Raw genomic sequence first — 12,000 nt, 5'->3', positions numbered from 1 at the left:
ATATATATATATATATATATATATATATATATATATACATATATAACATAGGGAGAGAGGATACGGCTTCTCTCTTCTCTCTTTCACGCCATTCTCTTCTTCCTTCCTCTCCTCTCATCCTCTTTCATCCTCACTTTCACTCACCATCACACCATGTAGAAAACTAACATGGTATTAGAGCTCCGGGTTGAAGATCAAGAGTTTCCTCTGTGAAGGCAAAGATACAATTACTATATCTTCATCAACCATAACTCCAACCATCGCATCCAAAACCTAAAATCCAAATCTTCAAATCCAAACCATAACCATCACCATTGGAAGTGACCTAAATCAATTCCTGCGCATAACCCAAAACCACATCTTCATCAACCCTAACCCTAACAGGACGCATCCAAAATCCAAATCTCCAAACCTAAACCATAATCATCACCACTGGAAGTGACCTAAATCAATTCCCAAAATACCAAGATATTTGGCAGAACCCAAATCCCAAAGTTTTTGATTTCGCATACAAATACTCAAATCCCCAAAATACTTGTGCACATATTTAAAAAAAAAACCCAGAATACCCAAAACCCTAAAAATCTTGTACGCATATTTCAAAAACTCAAAATAATTGTGCGCAATACCCAAAACCCAAAACCTTTCTTTCACAAACCCTAGCTGCCCCTCCCTTTCATTAATCTCATTCCCAACCCCAAACCCTCATTTGATTCTCCCCTAAACCCTAACCCTAATAGCTTCAAATGTGAGTTTTCTCTTAACCTTCACTCTAGACGATTTGTCCAACACGATTCCCTTCCTTTTTGTGGTACAATAATCCTCTTACTCTCAAGTTCTTCTCAAATTAGTCCTTAAACCATCTTTTCTGCATGTTCTAAACTTGTTTCTTTCCCAGTTTTCCTTCATCGTTGGTTCCGGGACATTGTTAGGTTATCCTACTTTCTTCCTTCTATGTTTTTGCTGTATCTCCGAGGGCATGGTTCGAACAAGTCAGTGATGTAGTCCTGCGCTTTGGTATGAACCAGTGTGTTGTTGATCATTCTGTTTTCAGCTACCAGTCCAGTGCTGCTTATATATTCTTGATTGTTTACGTGGATGATATTGTGATTACTAGAATGATAAAGGTGGAATACATAGATTGAAGACTTTCCTCAAGGGAAAATTCTCAACAAAAGACTTGAGCCTTCTCAGATATTTCCTTGGCATTGATGTCGCACTCTCTCGTGATGGTCTTTCTTTGTCATAGAGGAAGTATACTTTGTATATTCTAGAGGAGACGGGTTTCATGGGGATAAAACCAGCATCTATGCCTATGGATCCGAATGTAAAACTCCTTCCAGATCAAGGAGACTTGTTGGATGATCCATGTGGATACAAGAGACTAGTTGGGAAGTTAATTTATTTGACAGCCACTCGCCCTGATATCTCATATGCTGTAGGAGTGGTCAGTCAGTTTATGAGTTCTCCTCCCACCTCTCATTGGGCTGCAGTGATTCAGATTTTCAAATACTTGAACGGCACACCAGGAAAAGGCTTATGTTTTAGTAAAAATGGTCATGAGAGAGTAGAGGGATTTACTGATGCAGATTGGGCAGGGTTTCCAGCAGACAGGAGGTTGACAACTTGTTTCTGTACATTTGTTAGGTGATATGGTGTTTTGGAGAAGTAAAAAAGCAGGATATTGTATCTAAATCCAGTGCGAAAGCAGAATACAGAGCTGTGTCATATACTAGTGGAGAGTTGCTTTGGTTACGTTCTTTCCTATTAGAGATTGGTTTTCCACCTTCAGGACCATCACGATTGTATTGTGATAATAGATCTGCAATTCATATTGCCATCAACCTCGTCTTCCATGAGCGAACCAAACACATTGAAGTGGATTGCCATTTCATTCGTTAGAGAATTCAGGAGGAGAAATATGCACCATGTTCACTCGATCAACAGACCAGCTTGCGGATGTGTTCACTAAACCATTAGGGCGTGCTAGGTTAAAAGATGCTTGTAACAAGCTTGGTTCATACATTCCAGCTTGAGGGGGATTGTTGGTCGTATTCACGCCATAAGGGCATTTTGGTCTATTGGTATTATATATTACATTATATATAATGTGGGGAGAGAGGATACGACATCTCTCTTCTCTCTTTCATGCCATTCTCTTCTTCCTTCCCTCTTTTCTCATCCTCTTTCATCGTCTCTTTCCCTCACCATCACACCATGTAGGAAACTAACAATAACTAAGAATAAAAGCTCTATTATTTATAAGTTTTGGAGTTCGGTTTGATGTTTGAAACCTATCTAAACTAAGTCTGCTCACCCACCATTGGGCTTCTGAGCATTTATTAAAAAAAGGTCAATGTATTCATTTTTTGCCACTTAGCACTGGAAATATCTTATTACTTTCAAGTTGATCGTTTGTGGCTATTGCTAGTTGGTTTATTATTCTCATGATCTAATTATTACATTATACATGTGAATTGCTAATTGGAGGGACTGCTAGCTGTTCATTTAGAAATGATGGGACTTTGTCATCTTGTAGCTCTGTTCTAAACTTTTCCTTGACTATTCGTCTCATCTAGTATATCTGTTTTCACTTCAAATTTCTGAAATAATTTTACATACTCATTTATAGTCTCAACATCCCATCTCATGTTATTTAATTGTTTTACTCTGTAAATTGACATCATATAAATCAGCGACATCAAAATCATAGTTCTTAGCTTTCTAAATTTAATATGACTTTCCAAATGTTGTTTGACATACTGAGGCGGTTCTTGAAATAATCAATTTATTGTTAAAATTGTAGCTTTTCGTTTTATGTGCTTGCCTTCCGAAGAGACTGTCTTTTTCATCTTTTTCCTTTGGCATTGTGCTTTCCTGTATACTTTGGAGTTGTCAGAAGGTATTTTTTTCATGCTAATTGTTATTTTTTTGCCTTTTCCATTTGTTTTTTTTATTATTATTGAAGACTTTCCGCTGATATGCCCAAACCGGAAAAGGTTCTAGTTGTTGAAAGAGTTATCGAGTCTTTGGGACTACAAGCAGTACGAGATTCCTTGGTTGGAACGGTGGAGAAGCGGGGAATCTCAGGAGGGCAAAGGAAAAGAGTAAATGTCGGGTTGGAGATGGTAATGGAACCTTCACTCTTGATTCTAGATGAACCTACATCTGGTCTTGACAGTTCTTCTTCTCAATTGCTTATTAGAGCTCTTCGTCGTGAGGCTCTTGAAGCTGTAAACATCTGCATGGTGGTTCACCAACCTAGGTAAATTGTTAAATTCATTTAGAATGACTTTTAATTAGTATGTTTTGTTTTTCTTTTTTTGTTACGTCTTATATTTTTGAAATCATTTGAAACAAGAGATGAGAAACTGCCTGGAGGGCAAATCTAGTAAAATATTCCCCTTCTATCTACAAGTGAATGCACAAATGACATTAATTTTCCAGCCTAAATCTCATAGATTTCAAGAATGTGAAAATCTGCTTTGCAATAGCTGTGGACATTAGAGTTCCGAACTTTCGAAGATTTTCCAAAACTCACAAGAATCAGCCAATGATTTATCAAGATCAATCCATGGTTTCACGTTTCGGTTTCGGAATGCATTTCGGTCTTCACCGAAATTTCAAAATTTCGTCCGAAATCCAATGAAATCAAATTAACGGCTATTTTATAGCGTACAGAAGCCAAATTTTTGATAATTTCGCCCGAAGTTTCTGGATAATATTAAATAATTATCAAAAATCGAGATTTTTGGGTGAAATCCCTTAATGGGATAAACCAAATTTCGGCCGAAATTTCGGATTTCGGTGAAAATTTAAAACCATGGATCAATCACTTAATGACATGCGTTGTCACACATGTCTAGAATAGTAAGATCCATTCTAAACTGAAAATATATATGACATACGCATGTACTTCAAATAAACACAAGATGTAGGTAAAATGTCGGTCCATTAATTATATCATAAAGAAAGTACAATATATGAATGAAAATACTCGAAATCTAAAGAAATTTCTAATAGACAAATAAAAAAAAAATTTCGAAGAGAAAAAATCCGACTCTGTTAATTTGAAGATCAGGCAAGAATAACTCACACAAAATTTTAGAAGCTGACATGCATATATTATAAGGTTTTTTTTAAAAAAAAATGTTCTTTCCCTATTTTTAAAGGATTTCCTAATAAATTAAAGAAAATAATTAATTTTTGAAGGGAAAGCAAAAGTTGACTCTGTCAGTCGCGAAATTTCATCTAGTATGTGTGATTAATTTTTTTTAAAATAAATGTACTTTTCTCCATTTCTTTCCATTTTTGTTTTGATTCTTTACTTTTCCCTATTTTCAAAAGGGAGAATGATTTTTTAAACCCCATGTATGATGATGCGCCCCCCTTTTAACGTGAATTGTGGGCAGACTTAATTCTTTTTTATGTCAAATCATGTTAAAAGGGGGGCGCATCATCCTTGGGGCGGGGGGGGGGGGGGTGAAAATATCATTGCCCATTTCAAAACTATTAATCCATAAAAATAAAAAAAATTCATGCACAAGTACATGTGCAAATGCATTAAATCAACAATTAGTTGTTGTATTTTGATTTAAAACTTGATATGCTTATTGGAGTTATTTAATTTAAATACTACAGTGATAGCGCTTCGGGCGACATGATTGAAATGGTGCAGAAATTTTTGCATGTTGACTGAAATATTTTGTTTCGGTGGGGATGGAAATGGAAACATGTTGCTCTTTTTGTGTCGGTTTTGGTTGACATTATGAACCGTGGTGACCTGCGGATCACTATTTTGGAGATGAAGCTGGACTTCCAAAGCTTGTTTCTTCAATAATCCTAGTGATGCGGTTTCCCTTAGTTTTGTTATGAGAGCGATTGGAAGTGTCTTATTGTTCCAAAAAAATTGCTCATTTATTATTCTATTACCAAAAACTAATATATATATGAGAAAACGGTTCCTACACATGTGTAGAGAGTTCTCTACACACTAGCTTAAAACACAGTGGGGGCCCACATTGTTTGGGTGATCCAAGCCATCCATTTTAAAGGCCCTCACATAGATAGGGTGTCTACAAAAAATCAGATCCATAGGATCATCCCAACCCTACGATTTGTGGATGTAAAATGGATGTCTGTAAACCTTCACAAATTAGTCCATCTTTTGCCTCCACATTTCGAATGGTTAGGATGATCCTATGGATCTGATTTTTTGTGGACACCCTATCTATGTGAGGGCCTTAAAAATGAATGGTTTGGATCACCCAAACAATGTGGGCCCCCACTGTATTTTAAGCTAGTGTGTAGATAACTTATCTACACATGTGTGTAGGAACCGTTTTCTCTCTCTCTCTCTCTCTCTCTCTCTCTCTCTCTTTATATATATATATATATATATATATATATATATATATATATATATATATATATATATATATATATATATATATATATATATATATCTGTGTGTGTGTTTCTATATGTATATATGCTCTTTATGCGTTCTCACTTTACCACCATCTCAATGCCGTGAAACTTTGATTGGTGGAAGCCAGTTCATGAAGATTCTCCCTTTTCTTACATGTTCTCTTTTTGGTAAGGGTCCGTATCTCAACAAATGAACATTTCTCTAAGCTTCTCATGTAGCTTATACATTATTCGAATATATTGACCTAACCTGTTTATGTTTTTGATATACTAGTAAAAATGCACGTGCGTAATGCATGTGTGACTAAGAAATTATGATAGAAAAAAGAAGAAAATAGATGCCATGAAATGAAATAAAAAAATTAAAACAGAAAATGTTATTTTTCATATTGTTTGTTAGTGAAATTGAAATCTTACGCTAGATGAACCTAGGTAAGTTCTAGTCACAATCCAATCACTTAGGCCCTGTTCGTTTGAGATTATGAGTTATGACAACTGATTGTGAGTGTCAAACTGATTGACGAAATTGACGAATAGATTTTTCATGTTCTGAAAATAGGCTACTTTTCATGTTTAACTTGAAAAAGATCTTAAGGCCGCGCCCAAATAAGAGCAAACATCAAGCACATAACTGAATTCATTGTGATTGAACACCTTTCGTTGTGCCATCTGTGAAGCGACACTGGTAAAAAGAAAAAAAGATGAAAGTATTAGAGGTAATGACATAGAAAGCAGTCAGCTATATGGCTCGCTTTCAGAAACATGGCTTAGGAAAAATCTTAATGTAGCCAGAAACCTTGTCTAGGAAAAAGGAAAAAATGAAGAAATTATGTTGTCCATAAAATTTTTCATGGATGGTAGGAAATAAACATGAGAATTTACATGCTTTAGGCCTTGGTGATCCACTACTTTAAAGTTATAATTGAGGTGCAGGGAAAGGACAACCCTTTGATCATGTCTTCAATTAGTTTTCATTTGGAGCACGCTAAATTCAAAACATCAAAAATCCAATAACCGACTCCAACCTATATAAGAAAAGAAAAACAACCCCAGTTTCAACTTGGTGCTCTTACCCCTGTAACTCGAAAAAACATATAATTTCAATACAGTTTGGAGAGACTAATCGGCCTTCCCCTCTGCGGAAGAAAAAGAGAAGAAAAAACACCGTTAATACGAGGCGGGAGGAGAGGGTTTTACATGAGCAGACATGGAAGACTGATTATCATAACCTCTTGAAACCGGCAATATCAATGAAAAAATACCAAAATGAGGAAAAATAAATAAATGCCCAGTTCGTATTTCGCATTAAAAAATCAGTCCAACGGAAAATCTGATTTCTTGAAAACCTGATGCCCAGAACTTAAAAGGAAGCCTGATGCCCAGAGATATACGGTAGATACCTCATATTTAATAACGGCCAGCAAAGAAATCATAAAAGTAGTCCTCTTTGTTGCCAGGCCTTTACCCTCTTGACACCGAGTGAGAAATACGCCGTTGCCAGGAAGAAGTGCCGTCTTTGATGGAGATGAAGGCTGTGGCCTGTAACTTCATTTCTTAATTGGGGCAATAAAAATGGGTATTCCTTTGGAATTGGAAACGTTACATTGGAAGGCAACTTTAGAATACGAAACATTCAGCAAACATTATGCGGTTTTGGAAATACCCATCAACACGAATCAGTTAGTATCATTTAATACCAATGAACGTGTATTTGGAAAGAGGAGAGATATTCGCGCAGAAGATTATGAAAAGATTTAATAAAGATAGCAATTATTTAGGAAAGATAATAAATCCTTTTGTAATCTCTATAATTACAGATGTAAAGCAGATAAATGCATTTAAATGATAAATGTATATTCATGAGAGAGAGATATGGGATATGTTTGGAAAAGATTCCTCCTTCGGTAAGTCATTGAGAGACACGATTAAATTCCAACTTTAGAAAATGACTTTTTAAATTCCAACTTTTGGAACTCAAAACGTTTAAAACGGGATGCATGGGGTGCCACGTGGCACAGTTATATATATATATATATATATATATATATAATTATTATATGATTAGATTAGATTGCAAATGCAAATGACAAAAATGCCCTGAGATGTGGGATACAATTGGAATTATGGCAGTAGGACACAAGCGGAAATAAAAGCAAAGGATGGAAGAAAATAACCCATCATTTTTTGCCTTTATATATAGTAGTTAGATTATAACCATACTATCATGTAAAAAATTAAAATTTGAAAATTAATTGAAATATTTTGGCGAACCCAATAATCTTTCTTTTTGAGGTTTGCTGAATTCGACACTTGATATCCGTGCCGAATTCCGGCACTCTACCAGTATTGATGCAACTTAGCGTCTAACATTTAAGCATATCACCCTAGCCCTTCTATCAACTGTGAAACAACCAGTTACTCCAAAAGCTTAAGCTGTTGGAGAAGGTGTATTTATTCTTGTATACATTAACACTCCCCCTCACGTGCGGCCCCTCTTTCTTTGGGTTGGCCTACACATGGCACACGTGGCCCCACTTTTGTGTTGCGCATTGCATGTGGATTTTTTTATATCAGGGAGGTTTGAACTCATGACCTTTTACTCTGATACCATGTGAAACAACCAATTACTCCCAAAGCTTAAGCTGTTGGAGAAGGCGTTATTTATTCTTTTGTACTTTTAGCATCAACAATAACTTGAAGGGGAGCTTGGACAAGTCCTTAACATGACGATCGTTGCACCATAGATCATGACAGAATTTGCCCTTTACCAAATCTGAATATGATGCCCTCTCTAAAGTCTTATGAAATGTTATAGATATCTCTCCATTCATCGGAGTCCAGCATGCTAGAGTGCTCCCTAGTCAACCATCCACCCCACACAACACCATGTTTACTGGCTATCACAAAAGACTCTCTTCCTCATAGAATTCATTTTTCTTACATTGCCTAAAATAGATTGCATGTACATTGACTTTATATTCTTTTCATTAAACAAATTGTAAAAGGGTAATTTTCTGGTTCAGCTATGCGTTATTCAAGATGTTTGATGACTTGATACTCCTAGCCAAAGGTGGACTTACTGTGTATCATGGATCGGTGAAGAAAGTTGAAGAGTACTTTGCAAATCTTGGGATTAATGTCCCTGACCGTGTTACTCCTCCAGACCACTACATAGACATTTTGGAGGGTATAGTAAAGCCAAGCACAAGCACAAGCTCAAGCGTGAGTTATAAACAACTGCCCATCAGATGGATGCTCCATAATAAGTACGAAATACCACCAGACATGCAAAATAATGCTGCTGGCATTGATACAAATATAAAAGGTGCAAATTTGAATAATGAAACAAATCCTGTTAATGTCGGATCAACGGAACAATCGTTTGCTGGAGAATTATGGCAGGATGTCAAGTGTACCGTTGAGCTCAAACGGGACAAAATACAGCATAATTTCTTAGTATCCAAGGACTTATCCGACCGAAAAACTCCTAGTGTATCCCGGCAATACAGATACTTTCTTGGGAGGTAACTTTCACAACTTTATTCTCTTACACATACATATAAGCAATCTTTATATTTTTTTTCATATTTAATTATTTGTCAGAACCATTGGAAAATGTAGAAACTTATTTATCAGGATAGGAGCCAAGCGGTCTGTCATGATTTTGGAAAGAATTTGATATGAAAAACTGCATAGACTGATAGGACGAAGACCTCTTTTTGGAAGAGTCACTGTGACTGGGAAAAAGCACTCTTAAGCTCGACTATCCTTTCTGGTAACTACTAGTCTTGTCGCCAAGGTTTTAAATCTCAGTTTCGGTTTCGGTTTCAGTCATCAGTGAAACCACGTTTCAGTTTCGGTACGAAATTTCGGACGAAATCTTGTAAAAATTTCACCGAAATTTCCGAAACGTTTTACTAAAATTTCCAAAATTTCGGGTGAAACTTTGTACTTAACCGAAACGTTTCACCCGAAATTTCCGAATTTCCGATTCAGTGTGGATTTCGTTTCGTTTTCCAATGAAACCGAAATATTCCGTCCAAAACGAAACGTTTCGGCTGAAATTTAAAACCATACCCTTGTCGCTAGTCATGGGCTGCGCCACCTATTCTCAACCCATGCATCGGTGTTCCCCGTCTAGTATTGCACTGGAGAGCTCTCCCGGTTATATACCTTTCAGTGACCAAAACATCTTTCCTAAGGTTTGCTGGATTGTTGTAATGGCAATTGGATTTGATTGGTATTCTGATGTGGGGCTTTCTTTACTTCAATTGCACATGGTCTTAAAGCTAGGAAGGGGCATGCGTTTCCTTATAGTCTCACACAATTGATTCTATAGTGGAATATTTGTATTTTTTAGAACAAAATTTTCATTCCTTTCACCATGCTTTGTAGGAAATTTACTGGGTAGAGTAGTTTGATTGTTCTGCAAAGTTGAACTAAAATTGCGTGTGTTGGGGTCATGTATTTAAATTTCGTTTGTAGTTTCGGTTCCGGCCTTGACCGAAACCGAAATTTCGAATTAATACTATATTTAAAAAAAATATTAATTTCTTGAAATTTTGGCCGAAAACGAGTAATAAAAAAAGTATTATTTTATAATTTACAAAATTTCTGAAATTTTGGATTAATACTATATTTTAAAAAAATTCAATTTCTTGAAATTTCGGCCGAAATTTGGGAAATCCGAAATTTTGGATTTCGTGAAATTTCGGTTTCAATCCCAAACCGAAATCCAAAATTTCGGATTTCGGCCGAAATTTAAAACCATGGTTGGGGGTTGGGTGGTTGTGGTGGTGGTGTGGGTGGGTGGGTGGGAGAGTTGGTGGATTTTTTTTTTGGGCATGGAGTGGTTGGTTCTCAGTTCAAAATATATTTTGGCTAAAGTTTCATGAATTGTTGAGCTACAGATTTCTAACACTTTAATTTTTTTTATCCCAGAGTCGGCAAGCAGCGCCTACGAGAAGCCAGAATACAAGCAGTGGATTTTCTGATCTTGTTGCTTGCTGGAGCCTGCTTAGGAACACTTGCTAAAGTGAGTGATGAAACGTTTGGGGCGCTTGGTTACACCTATACCGTAATTGCAGTATGTAAGTTCAAAAACTTACATTAATATATATATATATATATATATATATATATATATATATATATATATATATATATATATATTTTTTTTTTTTTTTTTGAAAATTGACATATTTTTATTAATACTATGAAAATTACATTAGGGACCAGGAGTCCCACCTGGCATTACATAGTATCAAATAAAGCTTGCCGGCATACCCTGAGCCAGAAAGACTGAACAAAAACAACACAAATATGGGCCCTTTCTTCCTGAACCACGCCATGGGCGAGTCAAAAAAAACTAAACATTCCCCGACCATGCCCAGCCAACTGCCCTGCACTACAATCATTCCAACCTACATCCATCATCTTCCTCAAATAGCCTCCAAAAAAACCCCAACACTTTTTTAGCAGCGACACCACCACATTCCTTTACTAACAGCAACGTAGAAGAACTTCTAGGCAGCATTGCCTCGACAAGCGAAAGACCATGGTCTCTCAAGCTATTGAGGATCTAATACTTTCCTCGGCGCACCTGGAATCTGATATATGGGACAATTACTCCTGCTATCTCTCCAATCCACCATTCTAAAGTATCACCTTAACACCGACCAACAGAACTAAAACCAACTTCATGGATCCCACAAACTAAATAACAAAACACCTAACTTCCCCTTTGAACATCCCTTTTTCCTTCCTCACTCTACTAGTAATTATAAACAACAAACATAACCATATCAATACTCAGCACTTCATTGGAGACAAGTATTTGAAACCCTTAGTACCCCACTACTCTTAACCAAAAACCTAAAAATTACAATCGTCCAAGGGTCAACTACTGAATTAACCATAAATGGGGCCTATCCTACCAGATTTGGAGTAGAATTTTAGGAGGTTCACCAATTTGTTGTTTATCTTCTTTGACCCTAATTTTGTAACTAAAATATTCTCCAATATATTCATAAGGACATTTTCTTGAGATCTTGGCCCACTAGCCAAGGGATTTGAACCATCATAATATCCGCCAGGGGCTCGATAGTCAAAACTCTTCCTTGTTTTTGGGTGAAAGCCAATTGACTTGATAATCTTAACGGGTGCACCAAGGCAGGCAACTTTCCGCCTAGGGGCAGGGTATTTTGGCTTAGATGTCTCGGGCCTTGCAAACGGTAAGCCTGATTGATCGCTTTCAGGACCCACCACACCTTCATCGAGGCAAGCCATTGGCACTTCCTTGGGCGGCAAAACCAGAAGATTCAATTGGTTAGATTTGAAATTTGAAATCCAAACGGGATCCAGAGGCTCACCAGGAGACCACCTTTGACTTGCCGGCGATCGAAAATCCGATCCTGGAAGGCCTAAGGAGGATATGGGAATATGAGACATTTCTTCCCCTGGGAGTTCAACCCCAATAGTATAGGTCTGGTCAAGAACTTTTATTTTAAAACAGGATCTAGGGAGGTGCCAACGTGGGGCTAGAATTTTGGCCAAGACATAACTCATGTA

At 36.8% G+C, this 12,000-nt stretch overlaps 1 protein-coding gene across 1 annotated transcript in view; it reads left to right on the top strand.

Moving 5' to 3' along the window:
- The window catches only part of LOC143857095 (ABC transporter G family member 28-like), a 113,979-nt gene that overhangs the window by 64,724 nt on the left and 37,255 nt on the right, over window positions 1-12,000 (top strand). The window contains exons 9-11 of the mRNA XM_077367368.1: window positions 2,969-3,265; window positions 8,454-8,954; window positions 10,372-10,520. Of these exons, the coding sequence (XP_077223483.1) occupies window positions 2,969-3,265; window positions 8,454-8,954; window positions 10,372-10,520 (947 nt within the window). The remainder of the gene's footprint in view (window positions 1-2,968; window positions 3,266-8,453; window positions 8,955-10,371; window positions 10,521-12,000) is intronic.

Source organism: Tasmannia lanceolata, unplaced genomic scaffold (genome assembly GCF_043159265.1).
Source record: "Tasmannia lanceolata isolate RefF3 unplaced genomic scaffold, GAP_Taslan_0.1 ptg000024l, whole genome shotgun sequence".
Classification (NCBI taxonomy): Eukaryota; Viridiplantae; Streptophyta; class Magnoliopsida; order Canellales; family Winteraceae; genus Tasmannia; species Tasmannia lanceolata.
Note: the sequence above shows the minus strand (reverse complement) of the source record. Positions and strands in the feature narration are given on the sequence as shown.